This window comes from Centroberyx gerrardi, chromosome 4 (genome assembly GCF_048128805.1).
Source record: "Centroberyx gerrardi isolate f3 chromosome 4, fCenGer3.hap1.cur.20231027, whole genome shotgun sequence".
NCBI lineage: Eukaryota > Metazoa > Chordata > Actinopteri > Beryciformes > Berycidae > Centroberyx > Centroberyx gerrardi.
Genome location: NC_136000.1, coordinates 12330496 through 12352260, shown reverse-complemented (window position 1 = coordinate 12352260; position 21765 = coordinate 12330496). Strand labels below are relative to the sequence as shown.

The following is a 21765-nucleotide window of genomic DNA, read 5'->3' as shown; positions in this document are numbered from 1 at the left end:
GAGAGAGATAGAAAGATGAGGGGTGTTGCAGGAGGCACGGTGTAAATCAAATTTACATTCCAATTACCCTGCAGTATAGTCCGTGGGGACACAAATGACATTTTCATGCCTATCAAACCTTACAACGCTATTACATTGTGCATGATGGTTTACATAATGAGGGGGTGCACTACAAGAAATACAACAGCAATGTCTGTGTAAGACTATTAGTGGATGTATATTTTGTGGTATTGCTTTTTTTTTATGTTTTTTCATGACTTACCTATGGGTTACTTTAGGCATTCCCTCCCTCTGTGAGAACGGAAGGGAGAAAGGGAGAAAAAATTTGAAAGAGCTACAACTCAAGGTCATACTATTTATAGACTGCCACGTTCACACAATGCCAACAACGGAGCAAGCCAGCGTGCTCCGTTCAGACTGACTGGGTGAAGAGCAGATGAAGGCCAGCAGATGGCGCCAGGGATGAGCTAATTTGGTAAAAGACAATTGAGCTGTAATGAACTATTCAAGAACGAAGGATTCCCCAGAGCCCTAAAGGAACCGGTACATAATGAGGCCACACAATAAGGCTATTTATTGACTAGTAATGCTACTCATAATCCCTTTCAAGTTTTCTCTTCTGTAACATTGTTCCAAGCTCTTTCATATCGTCTCTCTATCCCGTCTTTCTCAATTGAAGGTCACCGGGGAGGGTGTGAGAAAACGCAGTTTGCATGTAACTATTTTGAGAGAGCAGCATCATCACTGAGGCTTAGTAACTAACAGCCGTTATATTGCTGTGTATGGAGGGTGATGCCAGCCCTTTCTAAAGCTGCAGACAATTACATGCGGCACCACAGCAATGTTACAATAACATAAGTCGCGTGTATAGCTCCCTCATAAGAACAGGGTGACAGCAAACTAAGGAAACATCTGTTGGTAATTAACCACGCCACTCCAAAAGCCCTCAGCTGCATTTAACGTTTCTGCTCTCTCTCCTTTTCTCTATCTCCTGTTTCCTTTCCATCCCTCTTTTCCTGTTCCCTCTCCCCACCTCCCTTTAAGGGAATGTTGGTTGTCCATGCCTGTCTGGTTCCATTACAGCCTACAGGGCGCGGACATACTAATCCCATTCCCCACCGGGACACACTGAGGCGACATGGCAGGACCTGCGCCTTTTCACAGCATCTCACCGCATAACCCCTGTGATAGTGATGCAGAATTATGCATGGACACCGGTGCAGGCTCGGCCATTTCCATGACTAAATCATCATGTCCCCTGACTGAACGGTTGATCTTTGGTGGGGGAGTGAGGTCTGGTGGTGGCAGGGGGTCTGCGGGATTGTCCTGATATCTTTGAAGGATCATCATACAGTCATGGTACAGTAAGTGGATATGTGGTTTGCGAGGTAGCATAGCTAATGTCGGAAATGTGATTTGATGGTTCACGTCTATGTGAAAATGAGCACACATGGTAGCTCAGTTATTAAAATGTCCTTTGATTTCTTTTTTTCCAGGAGTCCGTCATAGAATCATTCCAAAAAATGGCAAAAAAAAACCCCAATGAAACTGATGTATATAGGATTCATACCTTTTTCATGTTATTATTTTTGTGATATGCCATATCATACTCATTACCCAGAAATAGGCTCATGCAGTGCCATAGGTATTGCTCAGATTTATCATTATTTAGAGGCAGCATCAATTCCTCATGAAATCAAAGCTTTAATTTGTCATACGTACAAATAGAAGTATGAGATCCTTTTATGAATTGAGCCCAATTTGTCTATTTGCCAGCATATGTGCTGTCACTATCTTTGGGTGTGTAAACTTTCCATTTAATGTGTTGTGCAATGTCACATGGGTTGTGATGAATCAGTTGTCTACTCTATTGGTTGAAATTTAAATCTCATTTACTTTAAGTGTCTTCTTTTGCCAGCTGACTATTACAATACAGCCAGCTGCCTAATACAAATTGTGTTGGGAGTGCACTTTTGGGACAATCCAATTGGTACCATTGAGCTAAGTAAGATTGATCAATTCCACATCAGTGACTCTGAGATTGATTACCCAATATACAAGATTAAAAATTATTGTAGTTCAGCGAAATCACTTTCCAATCCTTCCAATACTAGATGCATTTACACAATCCATATTTTAAGAGAAATGTTCACAAGGTCAACTAATCAATTCCAGAAATAGTTCTGCAAACCTTTGGGGGCGACCAGGTGGTCAATGAAACCATCCTTCACCCAAGAATCTGGGTTCAAGCCCCATGTTGGCAGGCAGAAGTTTTCTTAAACAAGGCGCTAAATCCCTACCTGCTCCTGCTGTTCTGAAGCTCGACCTGCACTCTGACCTCGCTGGTGGGGGGGCGAAAAGCAAATTCCCCTATGGAGATCAGTAAAGTATCACATTACATCAGATTTCATAACATTCTCACCCTTGCTCTCAGCCAGCAGCTCTTCGGTCATGAGTCCGTCCTGCCGGTTCCCCAGGACGAAGGCCAGGAAGGAGAGGATGAGGGCGTCCAGGATGCCCATGATAGCCAGGATGTAGGCCCAGCGCACCGAGCACGCCCCCAGGCTGTACTTGTCTGTCTGCTCTCCACACATCCGTCGGACCTCATCGCTGTCCCAGCCATCAGGATAGATCATGCAGCCCAGCACCAGACAGACACCTTGTGGGAGGGGAGAGAAGGATGGAATGAGGAGGGTGGAGGACAAGGAAGGTGCAAACAACGAGTGGATGGAAGGGAAGGAGGAGGTGAGGCAGGAGGAAGGGAGGAGAAGGGAAGGCAGGAGAGGGGAAAGAGGGAAGTGGGACAAAAAAGAGGTGGGGAAGAAGTGCAGTGTAATAAATGAGGTAAGGGATAATGAGATTTTGGGGGGAAATGAGAGATAAAGAGGAAGAATGATCATTTAAAGTGCTTTAAAAGTCTCTACCCTTTTACCCTCCTCTCTTTGAAGATTTCACCATGTTTTTATTGCATTTATCAAATTGATTTTCATTCCCTCCCTTAGGCTGGAAGTGTCTAGACGAGATGTGTGCCAGCAGTAGAACAGAGTAAATAACAACAGCAGTAAACAACAACAGTGATAGTCACAGACAGAGACAAGAGCAGCGAGAGTTTTAGTCCACTAATTGGGCTGATTATATGAATGGTCCTCCAAAACTGCCAGGCATTTTCTGTTAACTCGCATTTTAATTGATGGGCAGTGATTTGACAGCCAGCACTGCTCAATGCAGTTTGTTTGTTTTGTTACATGACTCCATTGCCCCTTTCAGAAACATGATGAGAGACCATGCACAGTCTTGCAGCATGGAATTTGCCTTTCGCCTCCACCCCCATCTTTTCTCTCCCTCTTCAATATTAACTAGCAGCTCCTCATTCTCAGTTTCTGCCCAAGGGGTAAAATCTCTCTCATCTTCAATTTGGAAGAGATTCTTCTCTGAGGTGACGCTGCGGCAGAACAGCACAAGGCCTGGAAAAGGAGCTGACTGCACAATTACCCAGAGTGCATTGCACATTAATAATAAAACAGACTCCCCACTTCTTTATCCCCCAAACTTTTGCTCACATTTTTTTCCTCCCCAGATGGTGTTTGTGTATTAGGGTTTATGGATAAACGAGGGTGTGTCTACTTATGAATATTGCCTGAGTTTGTTGCCCATGGGTTCTGCATCTCTTAAGAGCCTGCTCACTGCCTTTATTTGTACACCCTTCAAACAGAAATCTCACTCATTTGTATGCTCTCCCCTTCCTGTACATTTATGCCACTTCCCTTCCTCCCTAATTCCTTCCTCTACTCCTCCTCCTCGTCCTCCTTTCTAGCTCCTCTCTGCCTTATCCACTGTCTTAAAACCAAGAGTGAGAACGATCCTGCTCTATTCCCACATGCATACGCGAGCTGCCCACACGTACGCATTAAAGCACACACACTGCGGCTTGTTACGGTAATGCTGCGGTCTTTAATAGTCTTGAAAGACATCACAGGGTGGAGAGAGAGGGAGAGAGAGATTCAGTAACAGAGAGAGAGTGAGAAAGAGAGAAATTACAGAGCGGTATGCTGCAGACAAACTGCATACCTAACAGAGCAGAGCATCCCCTAGACTCCTCTCCTGCCTCTCCCTCTGGCTCTGCCTGTCAAAACAAATTCGTACGCACACAGTGGTTCACAGAGCAAGGGCTCAGGTAGGTGTTCTGACTCAAATGGATGGCCAAGAGTGCTGAAAACTCACTGTATTTCACTCAGCTGTATGAACAATTCTACGTCAGACATTTCTATGGCGGTTGTTACCAGAGAAAATTTGTAGTATTCCTTTACATCACCTCACAGCCATCTAAGCAGACAACAGGTGATTAAACAAGAGCAACCAGTGATCAGCGTTACGTAATAACATAATATTACTATGAATGTGACTTGCTGAGAGGGCTGATTTTGGTATCCGCTGTGTTTTGAGGGGAGCTGTCCAACCCGGAGACGGTGCTGAAAGCTGAAACATCTGCCTTTAGGCTGTCATGTTATCAGCTGATCTGCAGGGGGAGCTGTCCATGTGTTTTGTGGGTGCTGCTGACTGGGGGTGTGGCTCCATGGGAAATCATACACTGTGGTGCACTGGTGGAAATATAACTTTTGGCCAGCACACCAGGAAAACATTTTCCTTAGAACAAGAATAAATTACTACCATCTCTATTTCTCTTAGATTTATAAATGCTATGATATGAGTGTATGTAACAATGTTCATTGAAGGGAGCGCCATGGAAGACTGAACATTAGATCGTCTGAATAACATTAGATCTTCTGTGAGTTAATAACTACAATAGAATACACAATATTACTATTCCCTCTGTCTCATAAATGCATTTATTGCAAAGGTACGAAAAGCTTTTCCAGATCCTCCTGGGTGTCTGCTCCACGCCGCTGGCTTGAATCGACATCGACATGAATTTTACATTGAGGCACAGGAGGAGAGAGGAGAGGCACGCAGAGCTCTGGAGCAGGTGAGACAGAAAGAAAGAACGACCGAGGCAGGACGAAAAAGAGAAATAAAGGAGGTGTACACCTACAGTAGTGACAAATGCTGATGACGCCAGGGGAGACAGACCGAAAGAGAGCAAGAGAGACACAAGAGCAGAAAAATACCTGTCACAGTCGCAAACAGAATATTATAAAACATCTGCTACAAAGCCTGCCTCTGCAGGTGAACATCTCAGAGGGATGCACTGGCCAAGTTTACACCAGCAGAGGGTGCCACATATGCCACTCCTGTTCCCAGAAACAGCATGTGGTAAGAGAAGCACATGTCCCCTCCACACACTGTAACAGCAAGCCTAGAGTCAACTAATCCACAGCCACACACACAACACAACACAACTCAGCACCTGCCAGCAGCCCCATTCCAGCACAGCGCTACATCCACTTACATAATCAGGGGCTTAATCAAATTCACTGAGAAAAAAACAAAAAACAAAACAAAAGAAACAACTGCTATACCACCAATAGGAAGCTACACCCATGACAGCAGCGAAGGAAGAAAAGAGGGTTCACTTAAGGTTTTTACGCAGAATTAACAGTATTCTGGACAAAGGGACATGACATTTATGTGTTAGCCAGTTTATAAATCAACTATCTTCTCTGTACTATTTAGTTTGCTGCCTTGTAAGAGATTCCAAATACATTAAAATGTTAAATATGTCATGGTGCACAAATTCAATGAGAACTCAGGGATGTAGGTTTTTCATCAGGGATCTAGTGCACCCAAAATGTCTGGGGGTGGCAGGCTCATACACATATGTCTACCATGCAAATCAATAGAGAACAGAGATATTAAAGTTTAAACTGTTGGCAATATACCTTGCATTTCTGGGCCAATTTCATTGTCTGGTGGTGTGTAAACGAAGATGACGTTACGTCATGCTGAGATATTTCCAGTGCAGCTACAATGGAGTCTGATAACAGACCGTGTAAGAATATCTGAGATTGGATATTACTATAGTTATTACCAGCTTGGCAACTGTTGCATTTTCGAATGCAGCTATCTCTGGTGGTGCCGACTCATTTATGGAAGGAACTAAAACCATTGGGGGGGGGGGGGGGGGGGATGGATTATTCAAGTATGATCTACTATATATTTGGAATAATTATGACTAAATAGCACAAATGAAATGTTGTATTTGAGAGAAGTTAGATATTACATTTCTGAGGGGCAGGTGGACCACAAGGAAGCATGGGAAGGTTTTATGTTGGGGACTAAGGGGCCAAACAACTGGCACTGCCCAATTCAAAATATTTTTTTTCTGAAGTTAAGATATAAACGATGATATAATGGCATATAAATATAGAATAATATTTTTCTTATCATAAGAGCATATTTACATATTCACCTGAAGTAGATATATGTAATTCACAGCATTTCAACACAACAACAACTTCATGCTGCAGTAATAAATGATATGCTCCAAATCCTAGCAACAGAAATAGCAGCACACCTGACAGAATGCAGCTGTCAGTCGAAGCGGAGACATGATATTAACTGACGGCATTATCCTACCCTTTCAGCTTTGCCCTTCTCTCTGCCTCTTTTCTGTTCTCAAGAGAGTAGAGGAGAGCAGAAGCCAGGCATAGAGACAGGAGAGACTGAGGAAGAGGCAGGGAGAGGTAGAGTTAGAGAGAGGAGGAGGAGAGAGAGGCTGACGAAGACAGAGGGAGAGAGAGAGAGAGAGAGAGAGAGAGAGGAGGAGGAGGAGGTGGTGAGAGACAGAGCCCATGTGCCATGCCGCGGCCCTGTGTGTGGCCTCCAGCAAGTACCCAGCACCATACTAACGTCATGAGCACTGGCTACCATATGCTGGAGCCCCTTGGCGGAGCTATTCTCAGCGCTTTCTCACTCTCTCTCCTCCACACACACACATACTGCAGATACACACACCTCTCTCTACTCTCTCTCTCTCTCCCTGGGAACACTGGGATCATGCAAGTGGAAAGCTGGAATGAGAAATGCGTGTTGGCAAACAGCAGCTTATGTAAGAGACCATAGGTAGGGCAGATTAGGTGTGAACGGCACTATGGGGACGTCTGAGGGCCGACCGGCAGATGGCCAGGTTGGGATACGGTACAGAACTCTGTGATAGCGATGGATGTGCCAGTAGCACATTGGCTCATTTTCCTGAAAAGACTAGTTAATCTCATTGATACCGAATGAATCCCATTGACTCCTATAATCTCGATGTGTCATTTGCAAGTAGTGTAGATGCCAAGGGTCAGTGGAGCTCCAATGTGACCTCCAAAGCAGCTGCTTGATTGGATTTGGCAGGATTCAGAGCTTCTGTTTAGCATACAAAGAAATAAATCTGATATATTTGTCACTAAACACACTGCAACAGATTCAGGTTTATGATGCAGAGGTTGTAATTCAACCCCCCGTACTATCTGATGCTCATGCTCAGCAGAGACAGTCGAGACCGTTGCAAATCTGAGTGTATTTTTAGTGTTCCGGCATTGCACGGGTGACTATGTAAATGTATGCAAATATGCAGTTGTGCATGCGCGCGTGTTTGTGTGTGATTCTTTCTCTGCATGTTCAATATTCCTGCTCTCCGCATCTCTCACACATCTGCAGCACATCTAAGTAGCCATGAAATGGGATTCACATTTTTCAACTCCCACAGTCCTTTGTGGATCCCATTTTCTCCAGCTCTTTGTTTAAATAGCTGTGACAAACTGAATTATGCATACACACATTCCAAACTGTTCTATCTCAGACTGCATATGGATCTAGTTGTACCACACACACACACACACACACACACACACACACACACACACACACACACAAACACACGCAGAGACATACACAAACATCTCCGTCTTTGTGCAAAATAGATGCAGTGGTTTATGTGCTGAACATCATTTGTCACTTCTCACAGTGACACATCTTGGTGCTGATGAATAAATGAGCGTGTTTACCGAACAGACAGCCTCTCTGGTGTATGAGCCCATGGCTGGCAGAGTGGCATTTAAGGTAAAAACTAAAAAAAATCATTTCAACACAGAAAATCAGCACAGAAGTTCTGGGAACAGCTTTGAGTGTTTATCCCAGTGGGGCTTCCTATGAATATGCATAGGTAAGTCTGCTTAAAGCACAGCTAATGTTAGGCTCCCACAGGTGAAACAGTGACCTGAATGTAGCTAAATCTCAAGTTCACATGAGTGCAATGGGTTCAGTTCAGTCTTCCTTTTAGTCCCTTTCTTATAGAAGGCAATTGATTTGCAGCAGGGAAACCCAGAAGACACAAGTGTAATGACATACAAAAAGACAGTAACATTATTACACACATCCAAACATAACCATATAACAGCTTGTGATTGTTCTTCATTGGCTAGTAATGTGATCTACTGCCCCTTGAGACACGGTTCATCCCTGATGCTTGTTGTCTACATTGCTGTTCTCAGCATAAGCTCTAGGCTGAGTGAGACTCCTGCCGGTAGTAAGGCAGTGTGTGACAGTGTGGCTGGGTGGTCGGATGACTCACGTCTCTGAGACTGGAGACAAGCAGCCCAAGGCCTAATGCCAGATTGTGGAGGAGAGGTGGCAGTGGTGGCAGTAGCCTAATGTCTAAAGAAGCCATCATGTCACTGGAAGGTTACTGGTTTGAATCCCCTGACTGACTCTGGGCAGGGTAAGTGAACAAGACATGCTGTCCCCTCTCTCTGTAAACAACTACTGCTGAGCCTCCAGCTACTCCTGCAGAGCTTCTCAGTGTTAGTCCTGCCGGATGTGAGTGTTAATATGCATAACTCGCCACCTCTTGCACTACTCCCAGAGGCCGCTGGTCTGGTTAAATAAGGGTTAATAAAAGAGTGGGAGCTAGGTGCTGCCTCTCACTGAATGACTGACTGTCAATGCCAAAACACAGACAGACAGCAGAGAGGAGGAGGAGAGCTGGCACCATCTACAGTGGTAGTGTGTTTCTGCTTGTGTGCCACTAAATGAGGCTGCGAGGCAGAGGTGGGAGGCTTGGGAATAAAGGAGCGTCCTACACCAATAGAGATAGAGGAGGAAAGGTTTTGTTAGAGCAGAATGAAGAGCATAATTAGTAGGAGCACTGCTATGGTCCTCTTCAAGGACTGTGTGTGTGTGTGTGTGTGTGTGTGTGAGGCTTGATGACTCCCAGTGTAGTTTCCGATATTAGAAGCAGACTTATGGTTGTATACATTATCAAGCTACACCATCTGGACTGGAACTCTACTATCCAAAACTAGCCCACACACGCATGTAAGTGCAAGGCAATCTGTTCATTCTTTTACAGTGTTAGTGGGTAAAATATGCCACTGCAGCCGACCTGGGTCAAATCTTACACCTGCTTGGAATACTAGGTGGGTGGGGTTTACCACATCAGGACAAATTCATATTGCGCCAGGCATTATCATCACAGAAAACTATGGTGGATTGATTTCCAAACACTTTTTTTGTGATTGTATTGTCCAATGTGAGCAAATACACATAACACCCAGTGGTATATATTCTGGGATTGATTGAAATTGCCTGGCACATTGTTTGCTCAAGGATTTCAATTAATAATTTGGAGTTAAGCCAGTGAAGGTCTGGCTTGTTGCAAAAAGGGAGTCATTCAGTTTTAGGTTGCTATGGTTGCTTCCCATGTAGTTATGAGATGTCAGTCTCATAACTACAATAACACTTAAGAAAATATGAGCCCAGCTGTACCTGTAGAGCCACTTCTGGGAGCTCTGTGTAGTCAAATGATGATGATGATGATGATGAGGGTGTAGAATGAGACAAATTAATCCAATCTTCCCCACTGCCAGTCCAGATTGGCTCTGATGAATTGTGGGCAGCATCAGCCCTCTGTTCACTCTGGACAATTATAATTCATCTCTGGCTCCAAAGATGAGCCAACGAGTCCACAAGAATGATGGCCTCAGACTATGACAATGATATACCATAATTGCATCCAGATAAATGGGGCAATTAGGAGTGTATGATGTATATAGTGTGGCTAAATGGAGTGTGAAAATGTGTCACCCCCATAAGTCTGAGTAAAAGCTTTCATAGTCCAGGTATATGGGGTGTGGAGAGAACAATGGAAGGAGAGTATGAGTGCTGTGGAAGTGCTATTATAGAAAGGATAACAATGTAATTTGTTACTGTGACAATGTCATAATCTGTCTCTCTCAGTTTATGCGGCAATAAGTCAAAAAAAGTTTTCGAAATGTCATATAGGACTGACAGTTTCACACTTCTACACAGCAGAGACAGAAGATGAAGATTCTTTTAGACAGTTGGCTGGACACAAACTCAAGACTGTTCTTTAAAAAAACATGTCCTAAGTGTCAAGGATGCAGTGGAAAGTGGAGCAAGAGAAACTTTTCAAACTGACTCCAACTATCTCCCCAGGAAGATGAGGTACATGCTTCTTGAGATGAGCTGTCTTCAGTCCAAATCTATTTCTGCTCCAGTTGTTGGCAAAACTTGTGGTTGCTGGAGGGGAGCAAGGAGCTTCCAGGCATCCTCTTTAGCTCTCTCTGTCAACATCATCAGTTATTTTCTGCACAGCGAGCACATAATGCCCACAGCCTACCTATCAAATCAATTCAAGGATTAGAAGGAGCAAGGAATGGCTTATTTCATCAAATCATCTGTTTTGTGCCAGGACAAGTCTTACGCAAACTTTTTCACCATCTTGCAATCCTGAAAATAATCTTCCCACACATGTCCCTGCGGCTACTGTACAGTATACTGTACCTGTAGGCTGTGGGAAGCACTCTGACTTATACAACAGGGAATACAATTTAACTAGAGGGAGACTCATCTTTAGAAATATAATTTTGACAACAGCTTTAGAGCTAGCCTTAGGTATGATGCCATCAGGCTGAAAAGAGACATCTCTTCCAAAAAGGATTTTCTGTCATGCAGTGACAATGGATCAGCGTTGTGGTTCAACACACCATCAATTTCTTCCATTTACTGTGACCTCTATCTATATATATATATACAGTATATTACCATAGGGCATTATGTGGGCATGATGTGTGAAAGCATGTACTGTAAGATTGCCAATCATCTGTAATATTTCTTACTCAAAGGCATTAGGCGACACACCGCATAAACAGTGGCTCATTGTCTCCTTGGAGTTGATGCTCAGTGACGTTGCGTCATCTTTAGAAGCTTTTCTTCTCCCGCCTGCTTTGGCCAAATATATTCAGAGAGGGTATGTGCTCTGACTGCCAATGTCCACAGACCATGCTGTGAGAGGGCTCCTCATTATTACATATTGATTAAAGTTGGTATTAGAAAAGAGAGAGGCCTGTGATAGTCTACAGGTGAAGCAGGACAAAGGAGGGCCACACCGTGCCCTCTGAAATTATACAAGGGCTACACTCAAGTGATCTCTATCAGGATGGTAGAGGTGTGCGCCCTGTGCCTCTGGCAGATGTAGCACTTCAGGTTGAAGCAGAGGTACGGATGCGGAGGTGGATGGAGGGAGGGGGAGAGGAATTGAGGGAGGAGCGCAGCGTAAACCGCAGTGAGCAGAGCGGGAGGCAGCCGGGGTGGAGGGCTTATGTAACAGGTCCAGATGCGGCCTGTACCTCCACAGAGGATCAGCATTGGCCAGGGCAGTGGGGATCAAAAGAGGCCTTTGATTTCTCCATGAAAACATTGACCGGGCCGCCAGCTCATGAGGGAAGCGGCCATGGCTGAAGCAGAATTGTGCTCTCTCGGGCAGCGATCAAACATTAGGAGTATTCACCCGGGACAGACTGAGGGGCTGCGGCAGAGGACCAACCTCCGCAACGAGGTCATTGAATAATGATGTAGTTACAGCTGCATTTGCTGTCGAAATGGCAAAACACTCAGAAATTAGAAATATAAAATTTGGTTGCATTAACAGAATGCTCCCTCCAGCCTTATTGCTTAAGGCCTGGAATAACTTAAAGGATAATGCTGGTGTTTTTTAATGCATTTCTTACCGTCAACAAATCCTATGAAAATAACCAAATCAGCAATGATTTTGTTTTGCCAACAAGTCTCGTCCATGTAGCCGGTGCCCAATGAAGCCATAGAAATTCATTGTATTAAAAAAACGATTAAAAACACATCAGAGAGCCATGCCGTTGCTCAGGGCAGCATATTTCATCATCACGATGCACTGGGCCGGCCGACTTTTTCCTCAAACAACTTAATAAGCCAGCTGTAAACACTTTGCGATATCAGGAAAGTAGTTCCGTAGCACCGAAAATAGTCCCCAGCGTAATGAAGAATTTGTTCCCATTTGAATTTGATTTGGTAATAACTACAACAGCCTGACTTTTCGTGGTAACAGTTAGCGATTTTTAAAATTGAAACTATGTCTTTGTGAGCTGTATTTAAGGGTTTTTAGCTTACAATTGGAGCCAATGACTTCCGGGTTGACGGCTAAAAACGGTACGTGGGAAGTCAGAAAGTAACGGGAGTAGAGCAAACGCATTGTTGATTTTGTTATTTTCATAGGATTTGTTGACGGTAAGAAATGCATTAAAAAACACCGGCCTTATCCTTTAAGCACACACAAACCACTGTAACTGACGGAAATTAATGTATTTGTATGTGTGTCGCATATGTGTGCTTGTATGTGCATGCATACACACACACACACACACTCATACATAAACACATACACACATGCAAGCATGTGCACTGCTACCACTGCTGTCACTACAGCATAGTAAGTTTTTTTATGGGTCACAGTGTCCTTGTTGTCCCACCTCATACCTCCTCCAGTGGAATAAATCAGCAGCCTCCCCGGCCTGAGCTCCCGCCTGAGCCAGGCTACTTCTGAGATCACAGGGATTAACTCCGGCAAATCTATAGTCCACACCCAGCAGGGCTGCAGGGACACCAGAGGACTCAGGGGAGTCATGATGACTTGGCTGGCATTTAGAGTTTGTATTTCAGTGTGCTACACCCAAACTCATAAAGAGTGGGCTAATTAATCACCATTGATCTGTTTGGGTTTACGTCCAAAAACCTGATCTTGGGGGTCTTTAAATTAAACCAACTGTTCTGCATTCACAAATAAGCACTAAATGAACAATTCCTGCATTACACAACACCACATGGCCATCCCTCTAAAGCCATCTGTATGAATCTCTCATGAACATAATAAATTGGTAGGAATACAGTATTTCTGAACTCTTACTATATAAATTATTAGGTTTGTGTGTGCTGTTTTTGTGTTGGGGGCGTGCACATCCACCCCCCCATCCATCCTCCGTTCCTCCTGCCCACTGTCAGCAGGACTGTGAGCTGCATGGCGGATGGTTCCCCTATGCCCCCCAGCTATAATTAGATGGTGTTCAACTGGCTGTGTGTGTTTCTTAATTAAAAAAATGCAGTAGTGGAAGGTGTTAATGCAGAGGTGGTTTTAAAGCAGATCAACTTGTTAGAGAGGGAAGAGGGGAGGAAGAAATATAAGAAGGGGAGAGAGAGAAAGAGAGTGTGTATGCATGAGACAGAAAGAGAGAGAGCGATAGATAGGGGAGAGAGAGCGAGAGAGAGAGAGAGAGAGAGAGAGAGCTGGGGAGAGGCACAGCGATGAGTTTGTACTCTAGAGATCATCTCTATCTCACCTTAGAGCGTTGAGCCGCCTGCCGCGAAGGTGCCATGTGTGGATTAGTGCGGGAGGCAGTGTTGTGCATCCAGTTGATTTGATTGAAAAAGGTTGTGGGTCAGCACATTCAGTTTCAGCGCCGCTCTGAGAAGACCCAGTGAGAATACAGATAGGCTCCGCAATTATCCCAAACCGCTACTCCTCACCCCTCTGCTACCACCTGACTGGCACTGTCAAGTCCTCCAGACAGCCAGTGTGGGTTTCAGCCAAAGACTTCTGAAGCCTATTTAAGCTTTGTGCGCTACTCTGCGGGGGTTTCATGTTTCTGTTGCTTCAAAATCTTGTATTATCTTGTCTTGTTTGTTATTTTGCTTTTCTAATGCCACAATATGAGTCTAGTCTCTCTCTCTCCCACTCACGCACACATGTACACACGTACACACACAGAGGCACACAGGCACACAAATACACACTCTTTTCTCTTTCTCAGTTCCTTTTTCACTGGTGTATCAGTTGAAAGGGCTAATGCACCATAAAAGCAGCAGACAGCACTCTCCCATGTTGTTTCACTGTCTACATTACACAAATCTGCCCCACTGGGGGTCTGACTTGATGTACTGAAGAGAGGCATCACTCCTTCCACTGTAAGACGCTACAGCAGTGCGAGTGGCTGAATAAAGATTTCTGACTTTGCCTGGAATACACCAGAACAAATTCTAACATGGTAAGTCAAGCTGGCATCCCCCAAACACTGACTCTAAGACATGACAAGACTTTTTAGGTAAAAACAGCCACCAAACACGCACACTGCAGATTGGATGTGCCTATATAATATTTGTGAAAGTTATTCATACAATTGGACCAGACTACATGGTTCTGACTGTACAGTGTGGAGGCGCACAAGATTATGAAGTTAATTTGAGGGAACAAGCCATGGGTAATTTATTCAACAGCTAGGGGGAGTAATCTGGGAGTTGGAAGGCCTCAAATAGTAAATCTCCCTGATTATTTATCCATTGACTGGAAATGAGAAATGCCAATTACCTGTGTTTATCACTTACTGGTTCATTTCCCCCATTGTCCCTCCATTTAATATAATTTATCTGCTGTTTCCCATTACATACTTTGTTCTAATAATATTGGGCAAAGTATCTCTTTGATAAAAGGTAACTTTGTCACATGAGTTTCTACACACCTTGCAAAAATCCAGCAAATATTATCAGAGTGGTGTAGCAAATCACACCATTGCCAATGCAAGCTCTATTATTCCTGCTGTGCGCTTTTATTCAATTGCGTTCTCTTTTGAGAACCTGCTGTCAGTTATTGAAATTACTGCCTGAAATGAAAGCTGCTCGGCAGCAATCAAATGCCACTGAATTCCCAAAGATGGATTATGGCTTCATGTTGACGAGGATGTCTGTCAGCAAGATGTTTGATGGAGTTTCCAACTAAATGGGATCCTATGAACAGCAGAAGGCAAACCAACTCTGAATTACATAATCTTTTGCACTCACTAACACTCTATATGGGGAAAAAGTAGTAGTAGTAATGTACCTGCTTGGTCTCTCCTGGTAAAGTATTTCCACAATGTCAAACCAAATTGAAGTGAACTGAAGTATGGCTGGATAACAATTCACTACAGTTGATGGAACTGTACGAAGTTAACATGAATTTTCTGGGTAAGCACAGTGCTGGTACAGATTAGCCCTGCTGTGTGAAAATAGCCAGGTTCACTCACTTGAACACGATGTGACATGCTGTTAAGATTCAGGAGGTCATTCAAGGATGAGTGATAAAAAAAGCTGCAAGATAAAAAAATAAGCAACCTCTAATCTGCTGTAAAGGTTAATATATACAATGTTTTTTTTCCTGTGTTGGCAAAATTTTGGTTTGTTTACTACTAAGGGGTCAAGTCAATTATAGACAAAGCTTGGCTGCACTCAAATTACAGTCAAGCTTTGTTCATTTGTGCCTATTTAACACAATTTAGTTGGTTTATATGCTAATCCTTGCTAAAAACAGAATAATATTGTGGCGACTTTAGAAAGTTGTTTTTCCACATAGAGTAGTGTGCCGGAAAAAGACTCTTCACCGAGCCCTGGGCAGCGCAGGGTCATGCATGAGCCGACAGATATAGGATGTGCTTCTACATTCTCCACCTAAGGGACCGGATGGTACACACACACACACACACACACACACACAAACACACACCCTGTGGCAAAAGCAACAGAATCAGCCTTTTCCTCCATCAAGCACTAATCTGCTTATAAAGGCAGATAAGGTATGCAGACAAAAGCGCTCCCTTTCAGCATTAACACTAGAAAGACAGAGTGCACAGGTCTAGTTCTACTGCAGTGAAAAGTGCAGCTCTAGGATGGCTGTTCTCACGCCGAGCTCCACCACTATCCATCTCTGCATTCAACTAGGCTTTAATGCTTCTTTCAGAACAAGCCTCTCAGTGGAACTAATGGACCATGGGAGTGAGAGAGCCAGCCAGAGAGAAAGGCAGATAATGATACATACAGAGAGAGAGACAGGGAGAGAGAGAGAGAGAGAGAGAGAGAGAGAGAGAGAGAGAGAGAGAGAGAGAGAGAGATCTTAAAGGGTTGGGCATGTCTTCCCTTAGCTCTATGGCGCTGATTTGTTGTCTGTCTGCCTGTCCACCTTCAGACATCATACGGCTCTTCCCCTCTCAGACATGTTTTCTCCCATTTCTTTTGCTCTCTTTGTTTCTGTCTCTCTGTCTCTCCTTTGTCTTCTACTCATCCTTTCTCACCACAGTCAGGCTGCAGACTTCAAAGTTTTGGCATGTTGATCCCTATTAGGCCAATTAGAGGTGTTGAATGTATCTGTGGTGATGGTTTAATTTTAAAAGGACAGATACAACCACAAGAACATATTGGATTGCATTACTGTATTTTTAGCTAAATATTTTCCAATATCCACCCTTGCAGCATACTATGCATGCATATACTGTATATGGAGTTATGGTACCTTTCTTCAGGGGCATGCCATTAATACTGAACACTGTTTTTACTGGTGATTGAACCAGAAACATTTCGACAACGAGGCTGCCTCCTTAATCAACTTGCCAACCTGCTGATCAACCTAATGAATCTTATATGTAATAAAATTAAACATGAAATCTTACACCCATATAAACATCCATATAGGTGTGTCTAATTAACAACATCTGAGATGCAGCACAAGCACAGAAACAAAAGTCCTTTAGGATCAATGGGCCAGAAAATGGACCCCATTAAACAAAGGTTCATGCATTTAAATTTATTTCAGCGCATCATCAGAGCAAGCCTTGCAAATGCTGCAGGAAGCACAGGCTGGTGCACAATCTAAAAAGCTATCCCCTAAGTATTCGCTACCAAAGACATCAAACACTAAGCAGAGGATGTTGCCGAATGCAATTTTGTCATCCGGCTTGACTTTGAATTCTAAAGCAAATCTTTTTTTCCTTTTCTTAATTATTCCAAGAAAAACAACATCCATACATGAGACAGAAAGGATGGGCAGTCTAACAGAACAGTCCAAAGAATAGAAAAAAAAGACGAAAAGAAAATAGAAAAACAGACTCCTGAGTAAACAGCCACCACTGAAAACAGCCCAGTCTGTAGCAAATCTTTGCACATGCGACACTCTGCACATGTGTTGTGCTGACTTGTCCTAGATTATGTCCTGCTCATTCACAGGTATGACTCATTTCATTGTGTTTTGGGGAGGAAACAACAGTATGAAATAGAGAGAAGGCTGGCAAAAAAGCACAGTCTCCCAACATGACAGGGAATTTGTAGAGAGGGTATGAAACGGTGAAGTAATTATCATTGACCTCACAGTCTGGTTGCCTCTGAGGGCACTGCCAGCTTTGTTTTGCGTTTCTCAGTTAATTGGTGTACAGACTGACGAAGAACTGCAGTTACAGGAGAGAGAGAGAGAGAGAGAGAGAGAGAGAGAGAAAGAGAGAGAGAGGTAGAAATGGAGAGCACGTACTGTACTCACTGAAACAAGGTTGTGAACAGAAGGAGAGGGAGGGGAAAGAGGAGATGAAGTGAAAAAAGGAATGAAAGGAGAGTGGAACCGGAGATACTATAAGGTCAAAATGAGCAGGTGAAGAGAGTTGGCGGAGAGATGCACAGAAGGGTGAAATTGTGTGAAGGTAACGGAAAGATATAAGGTAGAGTGGCTTGTGCGTCATGTAGGTTGCCATGCTCAGCTCAGTGGAAAAAAAAAAAAACCCACGTGGTTACATCTGCATGCCATGGACCTGAGCAGATGCACGGACAGAAATAGCTCTAGTGAAGAGAGTAAAAGAAGGATACGAGTTCATCTAGGGCGGGATGGACGCAGGAGCACTTCTGCACTCTACTTCTTTTTGCTCTGGTAGACATTTTGAGAGCCGCCTCGCCTCGCCGATGCTCCTCTAATGTGTCCTGGTGGCTCGCTCTCTCATCAAACATTCAGCCTTTTTCCCTGGGTTTCACCGAGAAGAACCCCCTCCCTGGAGATGGCTGGAGATGTGGGCTTGTTCGCGGTAACTGACCCGCCGGAGTGGGGCTCTGTTTAACCATGTGAATTTGTTATATGTTGTTAAATATATGTCCACAACCTTCTGGCCTCAGCCCAAAGGGATTTGTGAAAGCTGCTGCACGGACGGTATACATCGCTTAAGCCATGTACAGTTGGCCAACACATATGACCTTGATATTGAGTTGATATTAAGGCTAACTCACTGAGCCATGGTACTGTGCTATGAGCTGTGTTGTGATACACTATCCTACAGTAATGAACACAATATGAGTTTTCAAACACCAAACACAAGAAAGAATGCTATATCTACAATGCAGTGATGGAAAAACAAAAAAGCTCTATTATGGTAATTGCTGAAGCAGAGAGAGAGATTGGAGCCAGCGAGTAGAGAGTAAATGGTATGAGACTCGTGCGCTGGGAGCAGCGCTGTGAATACTGAGCATGTGTCACTCATGTCCTTGGACCAGTCCAGGAGCAGGCATGGGTGACAACAAGTTGGCTGACCCTCTGTGTTCTCTCTTTCTCCTTCTGTCTCTCTTTCTCTCTCACACACACACAAACACACATTCTGGCAGCCATTGTATCTCTATCATAGCAATTATTTGTACCACCCCATCAAAACATCAGATGACGGTAAGGGGCCCATTACAGATGCCAGTGGGCCACCTGTCCTCCGCAGGGCCAGACTTGCTAGTAAGTGATGGCAGCATGAGTTTAACCTTGAGCTAAGTGTAATGAAGTTTGACAGTGCTAAGCAGCCAGGCTTGCTCATTAGGCTTCCCTGTGCCAGCTTGCTGTGGTCAGGGTCTCCTCTTGGCTTCCTCTTTCATCTCGTAGCTGCAGAGCCACAAAGCCCAGCGGTGCCCTCATTAGACAGGCTTATTGCGTTAATTCAGCCCAAGATAACGCACCGAGCTGGAGTTGTTCCAAATAATCCCCTCATTTGTGTTTGCTGTGAGCAGGAAGCAGGAAGCAGGCTGATTCGACCACTGGAACAGCGGAGCAGAGCCGGGCGCTTGGCAATGTTTAGATTGCTTTCAGATGATGGAGGCCTCTACTTGGATTGGATGACATTAGCCTACAGTTTCAGTGAGAAAATACTTCACAGCCAGCAGTGGAACCACTGATCTCTATGATACTGTGGACACCCCCCCTCCCACACACACACACACATAAAGACATGCACACACACACACGCACACACACACACCTGTTGTCTGATGATAGACTGTGGTGTTCTCTTGATCTTGAACAAGGCCGAAATGTTATCCAATAAGTATTTTCTATGGAGCTGGAGTGTGCGACACACCTTTTCTTGTTTTCTATTGTGGTGGTTCTACCATGATAACATGGGAAAACAGTTCACATTCAGACTAACATTGCTACACTGTATCTATAACTATTATGTGCTATCGTACCAGTATGACTGTGGACGTTTGTGCAATATAATTGAAAATACAGTGTACAATTACTCTCATGACATTCAGTTAAGTTACATTTGTAAATTCTGTATCTCTTTTGAAATGTGTTTTTATGATCTGAACACTGGTCTGACAGTACATGGCAACCCTCCTATATTATCCTATCACTCCTATCACTATCTATCACGTACCACCATTGTTGACATTTGGGTTAGGGTTGAAAAGCAGCAGGAGGTACTGTAGCCTATATGCACTACTGTGGTAGTGATGTATCAGGAGAAAAGTTTAACAATGGAATAACATACAGAAGCATGGTGTGATGAATTAACATCAAGGTAACACTGACCATCTGTCAAAAACAGTGATATCGCCCAGTAAAGCTGAGATTGGTCTAACTTTGAATAACCACCTACTGGTAGTTTCTTGATAACAGTCTAGTATCAACCCCCCCTTTCATGGAAGGGGCAACATGTTTGGTACTCTCTCAGCAACACTTCAGCACCATGGACAGCACTGCCTTGACTCCCTTCAGCTGTGTTGGCTTGAGGTTCCTGTAAAGATCCTTGACAGTGTCACATGTCCTCTGAGGACACTGAGAACCAACTACTCTAATAAAATACAAATCCATTCCAGTGTAGCCCATTCCAAGGGTTACAAAAAGGTTTTCATGTCAAGGACCCCCAAATAGACACCTATATTGCCCCAAGGGCACCCATTTGATCAGATGTTATCCCTGGGACCCCACATCTGATTTTTGTTGTTAGATGCTGTAGGAAAGAATTACATGGGCCCAACTGTTTTTATTATAGCTGGGGAGATAACAGCGGAGAGAGTGAAGCCTATGATCAACGTTGACATTCTTTCATGTCATTCATTCATTCTAAATCTTTCATTTTGCTGAGACCCTGGAAGACCCTTTCAAGGACCCCTCGAGGGCCGCGGAACCCACTGGAATAGCCTATGTATTCCCACTGGAAAAAACAAGTGCACGTACCTGATGCTGCTTGCATCCAGCCACAAATCTTGTACACGGTGGAAGTGCTGAGGAGAAAGAAGAGACTGAAACAGCCGATACAGGTGACAACCAGCATCATGGACATCCCAATGAAGAAGGAGGCGGCCTTGAACGCACCGGAGGGAATAGCAGCGAACTCAGTGAAGCTGCCCTGGCAGGCCAGCTCTCTGGATATTCCGTCTCCGATGCAATAGTGGAAAAGGCCGAAGTATCCGGCCTGTGGCGTATCCACGCCATCGCCAATCCAATAGGGCTGTGAGAAGATGGTCACGTTAACGATACCGAACAGGATAGTAAAGATGGCCCATAAAAGTCCGATGACACGAGAGTTGCGGACGTAATTGGTCTGGTACAATTTCGCAGCTTCCGCAGATGGTAGCATTGATGCGGCAGTTCCAGGTATCATTTTAATCCCGAAGACTAAATGAATGTTGCAATATGGCCGAGCGCAACGCGAGGACTAATCATTAACCTACTTCAGAAACAGTGTTAAAATAATCATCCCCAAAAACAGCGAGATACACGCGGAGAATCTATGCCTTTGCAACTGAAGCACGGCAACATCTGTCAAGCACAATCAACTCATGACGTCGCATCCTCAAGCCAGGCGGTGAACCGAGTGAGTAGCTAAAGCAGAGTGCTTGAACCCTGGATTTCACCGATAACTCTGGAAACTCAGCTCATTGACTATGAGAAACAGGCTCCCTCCCACTTGCTCCGTCTAGCCGTCAGACGTGCACATCGCTGCTGCACGTGCCGCTCACTGACGTCCTTGGAGAACCTCGAAAAACCTCAGTTTGGCAACAAAAAAAAAATATGATTCACATAGACCTATTCAACATATGCGCACATATCCCGACCAGTCCAAACAGAAAGAGCTACCGCTCGGTTACTAACAGCCTAACGAGCAGGTTGCATAATGCCTCTGAAGGGGGTCGCATCCAAAAACACATCACAGGCCTGTACTCACAAATCAATATACCGTGATATCCATTCAGAAATATGACAGCCCCCCTTAGGATCGTTAAACGGAAATTTATTCCCGGTTTATGACAGCTTCGCCAGTCCGCCGGTGATGCTGCGAGACAGAGAGGGAGGGGAGGAAACGATAGACGCATTAGATGAGGCAGCCCGTGATGTGCGTGTCTGTGCAAACGGTGTCACGGAGCCTCTTCCCTGGCCATAGGCTAACGCTG

At 44.3% G+C, this 21765-nt stretch overlaps 1 protein-coding gene across 1 annotated transcript; it reads right to left on the bottom strand.

The window, feature by feature from the left end:
• Positions 1 to 2390: 2390 nt before the first annotated feature.
• Positions 2391 to 20975, bottom strand: LOC139910281 (LHFPL tetraspan subfamily member 3 protein-like). Its single transcript, XM_071897534.1, has 2 exons — positions 20549 to 20975; positions 2391 to 2659 (listed from the first exon to the last, which is right to left on the bottom strand). Exons 1-2 carry the CDS (start codon positions 20973 to 20975, stop codon positions 2391 to 2393), a joined length of 696 nt encoding a protein of 231 aa, XP_071753635.1.
• Between the last annotated feature and the right edge of the window lie 790 nt (positions 20976 to 21765).

Excerpts from the sequence above, each read along its gene's own strand:
- LOC139910281 (XM_071897534.1), bottom strand. The coding sequence starts at position 20,975 with ATGATACCTGGAACTGCCGCATCAATGCTACCATCTGCGGAAGCTGCG. Across the intron at positions 2,660-20,548 it reads CTGGATGCAAGCAGCATCAG|GTGTCTGTCTGGTGCTGGGC; the intron begins GTACGTGCACTT and ends CCCTCCCACAAG.